At 40.5% G+C, this 15,783-nt stretch overlaps 1 protein-coding gene across 1 annotated transcript in view; it reads left to right on the top strand.

Annotated features, from left to right (window-relative positions):
• Positions 1-14,373, top strand: part of HINT3 (histidine triad nucleotide-binding 3) — a 60,247-nt gene extending 45,874 nt beyond the window's left edge. Inside the window, exons 5-7 of the mRNA XM_077371733.1 lie at positions 13,615-13,670; positions 13,792-13,845; positions 13,915-14,373. Coding sequence (XP_077227848.1) covers positions 13,615-13,670; positions 13,792-13,845; positions 13,915-14,052 — 248 coding nt within the window. The 3' untranslated portion in view covers positions 14,053-14,373. The remainder of the gene's footprint in view (positions 1-13,614; positions 13,671-13,791; positions 13,846-13,914) is intronic.
• The last annotated feature ends 1,410 nt before the right edge of the window (positions 14,374-15,783 follow it).

Here is a 15,783-nt window from a genome sequence, read left to right as displayed (position 1 = left end):
CTCAAATAATTCACAGATTAAGCCATCTCCAGGAAAATTTTAGGATTGCCTGTATCCATGGGATGAAAAATAGAATATGCTAATATATATTTTATGGCTTTCTACTACTAAATAAGCATGTAATATTCTATTATATATCTGGGTCATATACTCGAAAGTAGATAATCCAACTTTTGTTATATATTTTATGGTCTTCTACTTCAAAGCAACCATATATTATTCTAGGGAAAAATACAGATACACCGCCTCTAGTTTCTGACACATTCATCTCTAACCCTAACTTTCAAAACGTGACAAGTACAACCCCTGAAGTTACAATGGGGCTTTTTGATGTGACGGAGTAGACGGTGATGCGGAAATGACGAAAATGCCCTCGTCTTCCTCAATTGAAAATTAGGGTTTTCATACTTGAAAACTGAAAATTTAGGGTATGATTCAAACCCTCATTTATTTATCAACACAAACCCTCGATGTAGGGTTTGATTTGTCTTCATTCACATCATTATCATGCTTTGACTAGAAACCCTAATATTTTAGGGCCTTTTTCTGTCTTTATCAGTTTTTTTTTCTTGAAATGTGTGGTTTGATGTAGCCATGGGGTAGGGTTTCATTGTTTGTGGTGGGGAACCGAGGTGGGTAGACGATGGCGATGGCCGGAGATAGCGGCGGCGGTGGCCGGAGATTGCAACGGCGGCGGTGATGAAGAAAATGGCATAACCCTAATCTCTTTGCAAATGGCTTAAAACCAGTGATGAGGGTATTTCTGTCCTCAAAATCCTAACCCAGGTTAGTTTCAGTCTTTCCGTCAGGTTAAACTGACGGACCGTTGACGAAGGGGGTCTAACTTATACAAATTGAAACCTCAGGGGGTGTACTTGTCACGTTTTGAAAGTCAGGGTTAGAGTTAAATGTGTCAGAAACTTGAAGGGGTGTAAATGTATTTTTCCCAATATTATATTATATATCTGGGTCATATACTTGAAAGTATATATTCCAACTTTTCTGTAGGAGATCCACCAAAAAATGTCTAATACATGCCAAAGATGATGGGTTTTCCCGAGACAGTTGAAACTGCAATCAGTGGGTGCTGATGGTTAAAGCTGCAAAGGTTCATTGAAGAACATTGTTAGACACATGAACTTTTGTTGTATGGAAAATCCCTTCAAGGATTATACATACTAGGTGCTGCATGTAATTCACTATCTTGAAGAGCTCCCATGTGCTTCCATTAAGACGGTGTGAAACTTGATTTGGGATGCTGTAGAACCAATGCCCTAAGGCTCTATGAGACTTCATCCCTACCAAAATAAGTACTTTCATGTGGAGGTTGATGCATAAAGCTATTCTGGTAGATTCCAGAGTTCAAGATAAGTACATAGCCTCACCCACCAGGGTGTTGGCTCTTCGGCACAAGTCACGGGTATGCTCCCTGGTGACGGGTGTTCGAATCCCCCCTCGAGTTACCTGATACACGTGGCGAGTGGGTCGTTGCGCGTATCCGTAGGGACTAGTCCTACTCCCGAAGGGGGTGGGGACATCCTACGTCATCCAAAAACAAAAATATAAGTACATAGCCTTTGCATCTAAGTGCAACTGTTATGATGAAAGTAGCTTTGAAGATATAAATCATATCTTTATAGAAAGCAAGTTGGCATGTGAACTATGTGTTCTCTAATGTCCTTGACATTCCTTTTATTTATCTTCAATCTTTAGAAGAAAGTCTCTTACACTGGCTAAGAATGTCCAAGAACACTGATTCTCTTTTCAAGTTTATTATTAGAATTCTTCCTCCCATATTGTTATGGGGAATTTGGATAGAGGGCAGTCAAAGGATGGAAAATAATTATTGTGATGTAACTCGCATCAGATTCAAGACACTGCATTAGTTATACCTTTTGGTTAAAGAGTCTGAACCAACTAGTAGATGTAGCTTTTTTGAAAACTTGGCTCAAACACACCTGAGATTAGAGGAAAGCATCTGAAAATTCATAGTAGGGTATGGCAACCCAAGAGGAGAGAAAGAGGGGGGAGGGGTGAATTGGGTCTTAAAAACTTTGCCAAAAACAATTGCGGAATTAAAACAAGATGGCAAAACTCAAACCACAAAGAAGATAAAACCAAATGCCATTTCAAAAAAAAGAAAGATAAAACCAAATGCACAACAAAGATAAAGAGAATGAAAGATAGAAGTGAGTGCACCGTGTTTATAGTGGTTCGGTCCAAGCCAAGGACCTACTCCACTTCACCCACCCCTTAACGGTGGAGATCAAACCAAAATACAAACGGAGATAGCTCTATGTCTCCCACACTCGCTCTGGAGAAAGTTTATGCGTCTACTTCACTTGCCTCTGTGGAGATTGCTCTGCGACTTCACTCACACATGCCAATTACAATCTTTGAATGTTGAAGAAAGAAAACAAAAATCCCCTTGCTAGGGTTACAATGAAGATGTACAAAATAAGATGTTCAAAATAAGTCCTGGATCCAAATCCTTAATCCAAAGTCAAGAGAGGCATAAACAAGTTTAAATTCACTCCAAATATGTTCAAGGTAGGCTTAAGAGTGTCCACTCTCCACACGGCTCTCCACACGACTTTATCTATTCACCGTTCTTATCTATTCCTATGGTAGTTATTCTATTTTTTTCCTTGCTTAGCTTATTATTATCTTTATCATTATCTCATTAGTTATTATTTTTTCATTGGTTGATGTCTGTTATTTAATAATGATGGACTTGGTCATCATTGACTAGCTTCCAAAATAGTCTTGTTTTTTAAAAAAAAAGAGACTATCCCAACTCATGGGTGGCTCAAGATTGTAAAGAGGTGTTGAATAGATACACATATGTGTAAGGGCATATTAGTCATATATAACATAATATATATATATATATATATAGTTGAGGGAGAGAACTAATTTTTCTCTCCCACATTCACGCCTATTCTCTCTCTCTACTCTCTCGACTGGTTCTCTCTCTCACCCTCTATCTCTTTGTATCTCTCCCTTCCCTCCAAAGTTAATATACCATGTAACTTTACATGCTATCAGAGCCATGGATGAAGAAAGGTAGGTTTTCCTTCTTCTCTCCCCAAACCCTAACCCTTCTTCTGAGTCGTGTTCGTTTCTTTTCTCCACCCACACCCTTCTGAGTTGTGTTCGTTCCTTTTCTCCACTCCCCACCCACACCCTTCTGAGTTGTGTTCATTCCTTTTCTCAAAACCCTAGCCGCACCTCCCAGCACACAAAACCCTAGCCGCAATCCCTATTCAAAACCCAAACCCTAGCCGAACCTCCTCTTCACACCCAAAACCCTATCCGCACTCTCTATTCCAATCTATACACTTTCCAGAGCCCTTCACCCAAACCCTAACCCTATCCTCGTAATGTGAGTTGTTCCCTTCTCGTAGTTTATGTTATTGTTGATTATGTCACATATGGATTTTGTCGGATGATGTGTTGTTGGTTTCTACTATGGGTTATCGTCATTCTTTACTGGTGGTTGTTGTTGAAGGGTGTCGTTTGGTGATTCCTAGATGTTTTCTTTAGTGACTTTATATAGTTGATTGTTTGTTGTGGTAATTGTAGTGGTTGTGGGATTTGATTTATTCCGGTGTTAGTTGTTGTCTTTTTTGGTGATTGGTAGTGCTTTTGTTATAGGTTCTGAGGATCAAACCTCCCACCAAATTGCTGCCCCCTGACTTGATGAGGCCTGTTCTTCGGTTTCTACGGGCCAATCAAGTTATTCGTATGTGGAACCCTCTTCAAATGACGTCCATTAGGTTAGATGGGACGAATTATCCACCGTGGAAGATGGCCGTATATACTTATCTCCTTGGACGTAGAAAAATTTGTTTTCTAGAACATGTACCGCCAGCTACTACTGATCTGCAGTATGATCAGTGGCGCGAAGATGATGCCGTTGTTAGATCATTTCTCTGGGGTTGTATGGAACCCCCTATAGCCGCCTCCTTGATGTATCTTCAGTCGTCAAAGGAGGTTTGGGAGCAAACAGCCACAATGTATTCTGGGGCAGATAATCTTACGCGTATTTGTGATCGTTTATCAGAATGGTTTAGCCTTCAGAGGGGAGACAAGTCGGTGAGTGGCCACTACATGGATTATCTCCCACTCTGTCAGGAACTTGATCTATTGCAGCCATTTACAACTGATCCAATCGTTCTCAAGAAGCGACAGGAGGAGTTGCATGTTGTCCATTTTCTTGACTCGTTGGGGCCTGACTATCTTCAACTCCGACAGCAGATTGTGAGTTCCCCACCCATTCCCACCCTGGCAGATTTTTTTCGAGGGTTCAACGTATGCGGGTGACTCAGCATCCTGACCCAATAGTTGATGGTTCTGCTCATGTCACATATGTTGGAGGTGAGCGTCGGGCGAGGTCGCGAGGGTGGTGGTCGTGGCCATGGACGTGAGTCAGGGGGAGGCCGAGATGGTGGAGGAAGGGGACGTGGGTCCCGCTATTGCACTCATTGCCGTATGGATGGCCACAGCATTGACTACTGTTATGATTTGCATCCCGAGCTTCGTCCATACAGACCCGCGAATGCCTCCGCTACTGTTTATGAGAGTTCTTCATCCACTCATCCTCCATTTGTGACTTCTGACACTCTAGTGGTCTCTCGTGTAGAATATGATGATCTCGTCCGTCTACGGGACAAAGGAAAACAACTGTCCGCCACGTTTGCCCAACAAGGTAGTCCATCCTGTTTTTTGTCTGGTTCTTCGTCTGGATCATGGCTCATTGATTCTGGAGCATCTCACCATATGACTGGTAATCCTACCCTACTTTCTTCTTTCCAGTCCTTTTCATCTGAGGGCCCTAGTTCTGTTACTTTAGCTGATGGGACTACATCCCTTGTCTCTGAGGTTGGTATAGTCACCACATCGACGGGCCTTCGTTTATCCTTTGTTCTTTCTGTCCCATCTTTTCCTGTTAGTTTGTTATCTGTCAGTCGATTAACTAAGTTTCTTAATTGTTCTGTCTCATTTTTCCCAACTTATTGTGTCTTTCAGGATCTAAAGACTGGGACGAGGATTGGCTCGGGCCGTGAGATTGATGGCCTCTACTACCTAGATAATGTTGTTGCTGGTGTTGCTCTTCGTATCTCTGTGAATGCCTATCAATGGCACTGTCGTCTGGGTCACCCACCTATTGATAAGCTTAGGAAATCTTCTTTTCTGTCTAGTCCTATTGCCTCTTTTCATTGTGATTCTTGTGAGTTGGGGAAACACCATCGTGTGTCTCTTTCCCACCTCGTGTTAGTAATCGTGTCTCAACACCTTTTGAACTTGTTCACTCTGATGTATGGGCTCCCTCTAGAACTCCTTCATTACATGGCTTTAGATATTTTATCATTTTTGTGGATGGTTATTCACGTACTACTTGGTTGTATTTGCTTAAAGATAGATTTGAAGTGTTTAATGCCTTTCGAAAATTTTATTTTGAGGTGGTTAATTAGTTTCAGTGTTCTATTAGTTGTTTGCGTACTGATAATGCTAAGGAGTATTTTTCTGTGGCTAATGGTTTTACTTCTTTCCTTGAATCTCATGGTATAATTCATCAATCGTCTTGTTCATATACTTCGCAGCAAAATGGAGTTGCTGAGAGGAAGCTTCGATACTTGCTTGATATGTCTCGCACGCTAATGTTTCAAATGAAAGTACCAAAAAAATATTGGGGAGATGCCGCATTCACTGCGTGCTTCCTCGGAAATCGTTTCCCATCGTCGGTTCTGTCTAGGAAACACCGTTTTCTATTCTCTACCCTGTTGGTAATCCATTTCTATTGTTACCTCGTGTTTTTGGGTGTATTTGTTCGTTCAGAAATTAGGTCCCGGTCTGGACAAGCTAGATCTTAGATCAGAGAAGTGTATCTATTTGGGATACTCACGTACCCAAAAAGGTTACAGGTATTTTGCTCCGCGTCTGCAGAAACTGTTTATCTCTGGAGATGTCACATTCTTTGAGGAGAGACCGTTTCATTCCGAGCCTCCTCTACTAGCACCTGTCCCAACTCCAGATGTTCCCATAGGACCCACAGGAGTTAATAGTGAATCTGCGCCACTGACATATCTTCGGGGATCTAGGCAGGTTGTTTACCCTACCACCGAGGCATCATCTCAACCAGCTGATCCTTCTCCACAGTCGGACGACCCTCATTCAGGTAATTCTGATTCTCTGATTTCTGATTCTCCCATTGCGACACGTACTAGATCTCGCACTTCTGCTCACCCCATTTCATCGTTTGTTTCTTATGAGCATTTTTCACCAAAGTGTCTCTCTTGTTATGAGCTTGTCGTCGGTTACTTTATCTAAGTCGGTTGTAGATGCTCTTAGTCATCCTGGATGGTGCGCAACCATGGACGTTGAAATGGCTACGCTTCACTCCAATCAAACGTGGCAGTTAGTTCCTCTTCCATCTGGAGCTAGGAAAGTTGGATGTCGTCGGGTATTTGCTATAAAGTATTTTCCAGATGGAACAATTGAACGCATAAAGGCCCGCCTTATTGCAAAGGGGTATACTCAGACTTTTGGTGTCGATTATCAGGAGACATTTTCCCCCGTGGCAAAGATCCATTCTGTTCGTATCCTGATCTCTCTCGCAGTTAATCGCGGTTGGCCTCTCTATCAGCTCGATGTTAAAAATGTTTCTTACACGGTGATTTATCTGAGGAGGTTTATATGGAGCAACCTCCTGGGTATGTTGCTCAGGGGGAGATGTGCTCATCAGTATGCCGTCTTCGTAAAGCCCTTTATGGTCTGAAGCAATCACCTCGAGCATGGTTTGAAAGGTTTACCGCTGCTGTCTTATGTTTTGGGATGAAACAGTGCGTTGTTGATAATTCCGTCTTCAATCATAAGTCCACTACTGGGCATATTCTTCTGATAGTTTATGTTGATGATATTGTAATCACAGGGAGATGATAGATCTGGTATTCAGAGATTGAAGTCCTTTCTTAAAAAAAAAATTCTCTACTAAATATTTGGGTCTCTTAAGGTATTTTCTCGATATTGAGGTAGCATATTCTCGCTATGGTCTTTCGTTGTCACAGAGGAAATATGAGTTGGACATTTTAGTATAAATAGGTTCAATGGGAGTGAAACCTGCAGCTACTGCTATGGACCAAAACGTTAAACTTCTTCCAGATCAAGGGGAGTTGGTGAATGATCCTGGTAGGTACAGAAGACTAGTTGGCAAACTGATATATTTAACTATTACTCGCCCAGACATAACGTTTGCAGTTGGTATGGTTAGTCGCTTTATGAGCTTTCCACGCACTTCCCATTGGGCTGCTGTTGTTCAGATTATTAGGTATTTGAAGGGTACACCGGGGAAAGGTTTGTGTTTCAAAAAACATGGTCATGAGAAAGTAGAAGGATTCAGTGATGTAGACTGGGCAGGATCACCTGCAGACAGGAGGTCAACCACTGGATATTGCACATTTATAGGAGGAAATTTGGTATCATGGAGAAGCAAAAAGCAAGACGTTGTCTCCAAGTCAAGTGCAGAGGCGGAATATCGTGCTATGTCTTACACGAGTGGTGAACTGATCTGGATTCGCTCGTTCTTATCAGAGATTGGGTTCTCATCAATGTCTCCAGCACAATTATACTGTGATAATAAGTCTGCAATCCATATTGCTACAAATCTTGTGTTCCATGAACGCACCAAACATATTGAAGTAGATTGTCACTTAATTCGTAATCGGATTCAGAAAGGTGAAATTCGCACTGTTTTTACTCGATCTGCAGACCAGCTCGCAGATATGTTTACCAAACCATTGGAATCAGTAAAACTGAAAGATTCTTGTAACAAGCTTGGAATGTATGATATATACATTCCAGCTTGAGGGGGAGTGTTGAATAAATACACGTGTAAGGGCATATTAGTCATATATAACATAATATATATATATATATTAGTCGTGCGTGAGGGAGAGAACTAATTTTTCTCTCCCACACTCACGCCTATTCTCTCTCTCTACTGGTTCTCTCTCTCACCCTCTATCTCTTTGTATCTCTCCCTTCCCACCAAAGTTAATATACCATGTAACTTTACAAGAGGAAAAGTAGTGAGTGAATGAAATGTTTGAACTAAGGAGGTCCTAGCCCCTCTATTGGCTATTCCTCATCCCTGTCTTTTCTTTAATTTTAATTTTTTTCACAATACGATCCTAGATCGCAACAAAGTGGTATCAGAGCGAGGCATGGATGATCTAAGGATCGGAAGGGCTAAGTTGCGTTCTCTTGCTGCGGGACAAGAGAGAATGATCAAGAAGATGCAGGAAATGTTTTCTGCTATGAATGCTTGGTTTGACGAGATGGTGGCTACACGTATGCACGGCCAAGAGAAAAGCTCCAGCAACCAAAATCGTAATGGTGGAGGTAGAGCTTATAGTCCCTCTGGGACGGGTGTTAAAGAGGCCGATCTTCCCTCTAAGAAGATCAATTCTGTTGCGAACCGAATCGGGTTAATAACATTATCTTTGTGCAACGTCGCTTTAATAATTCCATTGTACCAAAGTTCATTTGTAGTTCATTTAATTCTACACCAAAGGGGGAGACCCCGCCAACTAAACGAATGATATTAGCCGAGATGGATGAATGTAGAAGAAAAGGGCTTTGCTATAATTGCGATGGGCGCTACAGGCCGGGTCACCATTGTAAGGCACATCTTGCCATTGTAGTCGGGCACGGAGAAGAAGACAGAGAGCGGTAATAATTCAGATCAAGTAGTCGAGCCTCAAGACTGAGAGGATCATAAAGAGATTGTCCAAGTTTCCCGACTTCAACCCTTGAGGGCAAGGGCATTTTCAAGGACGGGGGAATGATACGTGTCCACTCTCCACACGGCCTTATCTATTCACCATTCTTATCTATTCCTATGCTAGTTAGTTATTCTATTTTCTTTCCTAGCTTAGCTTATTATTATCTTTATCATTATCTCATTAGTTTTTATCTTTTCATTGGTTGATGTCTGTTATTTAATAATGGACTTGGCTGTAAAGAGGAAAAGTAGTGAGTGAATGAAACATTTGAACTAAGGAGGCTCTAGCCCCTCTATTGGCTATTTGTCATCCCTTTCTCTTCTTTAATTTTTATTTTTTCCACAATACGATCTAGGTTCGTAACACAATGTCTCTAGTAACTTTTTCCTGTGTGTTCCAGCATCCGACCCAGAATCCTTAGGGCGCCCGACCAGCCTGTTTTGACAATCCTAAAAGACACATGAGTAGGGCTTTTGGTCCATTCTTTTGCCTTATGTTTTGATACTTTTTGTGACCTTATTTGTGACTTGTTTATGCCCTCAATAACCCTAAATTAAGTTTGGATTTATACATTCTAAAAAAGACTTGAATGGCTTTTTTTAGTAGGTTAGCTAGGGTTGAACTACCAACCTCAAGGTTGAAGGCCAAAGCCTTTATCATTGAGCTAGAGGCTCAATCCCAATGGCGTAAGATTAGGAGTGATGACTTGATCTTCACTTGGATTTCTCTACTTCAAGTCCAGTTTGCTTCCCTTGAATCTCCTTAAGGCTTTGGCACTCCAAGTATCCTCCAATTAAGTTCTAGGCTTTGATCAAAGTATCCTTGATTTGCACACACAACATTTAAGATTAGACCCGGCAAACGGGTTACCCGCGTGGGACGGGTACGACCCGCACGAGTATGGACCGAGCGGGTACGGGTAAACTATACCCGCAATTCTGTGGGTAGCTTTTTCATCAACCCAGACCCTACCCGGGCGGGTTGGGTAAATACGTGGGTAACTCAACAATTTTTTTAAATTTTTTTTTTATTATTTTATTATGATTTGTCTATTCATTTTTTTTATTCTTTAAAATAGGGAGGAAAAACAGGATTCAGAAAGAAACTCAGAATAAACACCTTTCTAATTCTTGCAAATAGGAGATTAAATTGAAAGTAGAATAACTCAAAAAATAGATAGAGAAGACAACGAATCATGAAGACAGAAATTAAAGGAGAGGGTTAGAAATGGTTGCCTTTCCTGTATGTTGTTGAGGGCTTTGATCTCTTCTCGGATTTTTTCCCTCTTGATTGCAGCCCCTAAAATCCTAAAAAATCGAGAGATGCGGTGGGAGAGTTGGTGGCCAGCGGGCGGCAGTGGACCGGTGGTCAGCGATTGGAGAGGGAAGTTGGGCACTTGGGCTAGGGTTTTGAAATCGTGAGGGAGAGAAAACCGAAGAAAGTAGAAAGAGAAATAGAGAATCGACATATTAGTCATTTTAGTGTTTAGTTGTTTGATTCCTATCGTTAAGTCTACGAGTAACCCGCGGGCACCATGGCCCGACCCAGACCTACCCGCTGGTCACGGGTACGGGTTGGGTACGGGTCTTTTTTTGACAGGTAAGGAAATTGGTACCCGTACCCGCGAATTTAGCTGCGGGCCAGGTGTACTCATGGGTACGGGTGCCATTTTGCCGGGTCTATATAAGATCTACAACTCAAACAGTTAAACACATTAGTGATATAAAATCACTTGTGTTTGGAATCATCAAAACAAAATGAGAATGCCAAGGTGAGAACCATTTGGCTTACGTCATCATACCTAATGAAAAAATCATGAAGGTGGTCTGATTCAAGCCTCCTACTAATTGGTATAAACTAAATGTTGATGGGGTGTGCTGTCTAAAGAGAACCCTCGTTTGGCTGGGGGAGGAGGCATTGCTAGAGATTATCTTGGCGAGTTTGTTTTTGTTTTTGCTCATTTCTATGGTATATCTTTGAATATGGTAGCTGAAACTAGAGGCTTATAACTTATTAGATAGGATGATATATTGCAGAACTTTAGGCCTCATCAATATTTATTTTGAATCTGATAACCAAGTCCTGGTTAATATCGCTAAAGGCAACAATAAGCATCCATGGACTATCTATTGTTTTTTCAATGATATTCTGTCTCTCATTTCTAGTATGAATTGCTTCACATCTCACAAGAATAGAGAAGAAAATTGCCTTGTAGATTTGTTGGCCAATCATGCTTGTTCTTCCAAACTTAATGAAACATTTTTGAATTGGTTGGATCTCCCAAGAGATGCTAGAGGGGATGTTAGATGTGATCAGCTCGGTATTCCTAATATTCGAGTCAGATAAGTTTTTTATATTGTGGTGTGGTTTAACTGTGGATTTCTTTAGTATTTTTGTCGGGTTCAGGCAAACTGGCATGCCCTCCTTCTGTACTTTTTTTATTTTTATCAATACAAATTCAGGTCCTGGTCAGGTTCCTAGATAAATTCCGGGTTAAAAAAATGTCCTTTCTTGCAGAAATTACAAATCAAATTGTACTTCAAGAATTAGACATATTCCCTATCATCGACTACATGAAAAATTGTTCCTTGTCTTTGTGATTTATCATCTTTTGGCTTGCCCTTACTCAGTAATCGCAACTGGATACAAAGACCTTCTGTCTCTGACTTCGACAGTTCTAAGTGCTAGGTAACATAAGCTGGCCACAGACGTAAAATTTTGAGATCTTGTCATGTTTTGTCGCTGAGATCTGTTAGATGCATATTCATCAGTTACTAACCCTAATTTGTTGATCGTATTCCACATCACCCAATACGGTTATGGCTTTGTGAGGCTTAAGCCTTAGAGATGGAAAGCCTCTAGGATGCTAAAGGGCCTTTAGTCAATCCTTGACTGGTTATGGGAATCACGAGTCCAGTGAGGTGTTTTCATTTTCATTTTCTATTTTTTAAATCTTTCTATCTTTTCCTAAAACACATACTGGGTGATAGGTGGCATTTGTAAGAAAAGGAGAGACCCTTATTATTTAGATTTGAGAGCAGCTGCTGAGACTTATGTTCTTTATATTCCTTAAGAGTCTTGGTGTCTTGACTCTTGACTCTTGACTCTTGAGTCTGCACTCATAACACTAATGAGTTACTAGTTAGTCTTCAGTTTCTTAGTTGTTTGATTCGGTAAATTTCCAATGGTTGCTTTTTTGTGTTTGTTTTATGATAGGAAGTAGATTGTTAATGGGTTATGATTGTTGTCACTTATTTGCTAATTATTAGTTTGCTTATTTTATAACTATTGTTTCATAATCTATCATTTAACATTCTCCTAATTTCCTGGTGTTAATGGAAAAAACTCCGGCTTATGCCTCTGTCAGCCTCAAGGCACATCTTACCTCACTAGGGCCAACTCCCTCAATTCCACCCCATTCCTTTTGAAACCTTAAATACTGTATTGTGATCATGTTTCCTTGGATGCAGGTCTTGACATCCAACAGTAGAGGAATCCTTATTTTTGATAGGTAAATTGGGGTCAACCCTATGACCTCAAGGTTGAGGCCAAAGTCTTGACCAATTGATCTACATAACCCCTTACTACGAATCAAATAACATGGAAGGATGCTTTTGAAATCTGCGGATCCTTAGGTGAGTCACAGTTTGTACTTCGTACAAGTAGGTACTTGTGGGTATTGTTCACTAGTTATGGGAGGAGTTCGACTTCTAAAGGTATCTTTAGTTCCAGTATGCCAGAGATGCTAATCAAGTAAGAAAGAACAAAAAGAAGAATATGCAATTTTAAATGATACTCATCCCCTATTCTAATGTTGTCTGTCAAGTTTGCACATAAATTCCAGTCGTGACTTACACCCAACTGGCGATTTTAATAGGATGTTGACTATTTGCAAGAGCCTTGAATATACTCTTTCAATTTTACATCCTTACAAGCAACTTTCCCTCTCGAAGATGAAATCTACTTTTTCGTGCTTCTTCACGCGGAGTTCCAACTCAATACCTTCTTCAACTAAATCAGCTCAGAATTTTGTCATCACCCTATTTGCTGCTTTGGCACCGAATCTCCCAACAACTAATTGCTTGCCTTTTCAATTTTCCAAATTATATCTCACTAATGAAAAACAATGAGGGGTCTAATGGCTAGGAGAGCTTTCGCAATCAGCGTTGACTAATCTGAGTTGTCGATTGGACATTCAGGGGCTGTTTGGATACGCGGATTTTAGAATCTTGGATTTCCTCAAAATTGTGGATGGAAGACGAAAGGAGGAGACCGTCTTATCGTTTTCTGATTTCTCACCCTTCTTTCCGTCAAGCAAGAGAGTAGGAGATATGTTTCCACGTTTTAGAAATCTCAGGATGGGGAAGAGATTTCTTAAACCTGGATTTCTTACTTAGACCCTTCATCTGCAACCTACTTCCCCCACATCTGCAACTTACTTCCATTGTAAAATCCAGAACTTTACAATGCTTCCAAACTAAAACCTGGATTCTAAAATCCACCAAACAGGGGTCAAGGTATACAGGACTCCCAGTTTTGAAGAGCACATAGATGCACCCTAGTAGCAAAAGTGAGTGTCTATAATATCTAAGTAATTTCTTACCCATTAACAATGATCACCAAAACGTTACTTATTAGAACTCTCTGAATGCCGGACTTCATCCCTCCCGAGATGTTAATTTTCAAAGGATTATTGTAGAAAATATAGCCATGACATAAACCACATATATTCTCAGTTATTCTGAACCAACATTTTCCTTTATAGCAACTTGTCTGCGTTTATTCTCTGTTCATCAACCATCTTACAAGGATACTATGAATAATGCAGACTCATTCAACTTGTTGGTTAACAACGGTGAATCTGCTGGCCAAGTAATATATCACGTATGTTCTTCACTGTAATAATCTTTGATTCTTTTCTAATATCCATTGTTGGGCAATGAACAACAAAATATGTTTAGTTAGCTAACACTGGTTTGTCTAATTCTCTCCATTGAAATTGCAGACACATCTTCACATAATTCCTCGTAAAGCGCATGACAAATTATGGACTTCCAAGGTAAAAGTGTGAAATATTATTTTCTTAATTCAATCAATCCAATGCTGATTATAAAACTGTAATTTCCAGAGTTTGAGGAGAAAGCCTCTAAAACTGAATGAAGACACAGAACAGCTTGCAGATTGCATTCGAGAAAGACTTTTGATTCCAGTAAAAAACCATGATGATTGCACAGGTAAAGGATCTAAGCTTGCAGAAGATTCATAAGATCAATGGGCCCTATTTGTATTTTATGTACACAGTAAGCACTGTCCTTCATAAAGTATTGGAACAAGTATTCAATTCATTTTTATCGCTTTCCACCAAGAATAACCAAGTGTGAAAAGTTATAGCATGATAAGAGATACATAGATTGTGGAATTGTGTTTAGTTTCTGTCAAACAGAAACAAGTATACACACATTTTCTGTCCAAGAACAAGCCCAACTTACATTCCCAGATTATGTTATTTACAAATATCCTGTTCACATTCAGATTTGTAAAAATGGTTTAAAATCCTAGTTTACAGGACGGCTCCTGTTAAGAGTTATCTCCATATTGTGTGGATGCATTGTACATCTTCATAGAGTTCTCTCCCCCCCAGGTTTTGAGATATATCTACCTTGTGTCTACTTTTAGACTACGGGGTAGCCTGCCAATCAGTTTTTTCTTCTAGAAATGTTAATATAATTTTATTGTGATCATGGTTTGAGTTTGTGAGATCCCACATGGGAAGAGGAGGGAAATATTCTGGGCTATATATGTGTGGACTACCTCTCCCTGTGTAGATGTGTTTTCAGCATCTCCAAAGGGTGGGCCCTGCGGAGTAGGTCGGGCACGGTTAGTACTGCTGGAAAACAAAACAGCCAGAACTGGACAATATTTACACACTGGGCTATGTATGTGGACGGGTGGGCCCTATGGAGTATGTCGGGCACGGTTAGTGCTGCTAGAAAACAAAACCGAGGAGGGTAGAAGACTCAGGACCGGAGAATATTTACACAGTGGGGTCGGGCCAGACAAGAGTGTTAAATCAATTTTATATTTATATTCACTTTTGATCGTACTATTCTATTATTCATTTGCAATGAATGGACAAGGACTCTGATGTTACTCCAGGCATGTCTTCTCATGTTGTGTAAGCAAACCAGGTAATACCAATTGCTCATTATCGATTAGTCACTTAAGTGAGTCAAGGCCATTGGGGATAACCAATTCGGCCCTGTTTGTTTTAGAATTTTAGAACCGATTTGAGTCCAAAACCAATTATTGGATTCCACTTTACATTTAATTTTGAGACCAGTAATCAGTTTTGGACTCGGGTTCTCAAAATCCAAAGCAATGAGGGCCTTAGTTTGTCGATTTCGGATTTTACTCTTGTTCATGGAGATTTGTTTCACGTCCGTCGTGACTCCAGTGCACGACTAAGGCCAAACTTTGCAGCCATGAATTTTTTATCCATGGAATATTAACTTAATCAAGTGGTGAGAAAGGATAGATGGTGGGAAGAAAAGAGGGGGGGGAGGGGGGGGGGAATAAATCATATTTTGAGTGGAGTTTTTTTATCTTGTTTTCAGCATTTTCTTACCCTCTTCTCACTCAGTCGCCCTAAAGTCTCTCCCTTCTCTGCCCTCTCTCACCATTGGGCTAGCTAATACATTATGGAAATAACTCATGGTTGTCAAACTTGGCCTCAGTGCGTTGCCCCAAATCAGCCTTTCAGTTTTCTGTGAAGGGCTTAGATTACTCCCAGTAAAAATCATGTTTTTAATCTCTGCCCTTAAAAAAAAGTGAATCATAGAAATAAAAGTTTAATGATAGCTAGAAATGTGATCGCAAAGATAAATATGATTGCAAAGGGGTTGATTTCAACTTTGATTTATATTTCTCATCTATTAATACTTGCATCGCAAAATTTTAAAGAATGGTTTGCACCTGCGCAACACCCCCCCCCCCCCCC

The sequence above is a fragment of the Tasmannia lanceolata genome, unplaced genomic scaffold (assembly GCF_043159265.1).
Source record: "Tasmannia lanceolata isolate RefF3 unplaced genomic scaffold, GAP_Taslan_0.1 ptg000037l, whole genome shotgun sequence".
Classification (NCBI taxonomy): domain Eukaryota; kingdom Viridiplantae; phylum Streptophyta; class Magnoliopsida; order Canellales; family Winteraceae; genus Tasmannia; species Tasmannia lanceolata.
Note: the sequence above shows the minus strand (reverse complement) of the source record. Positions and strands in the feature narration are given on the sequence as shown.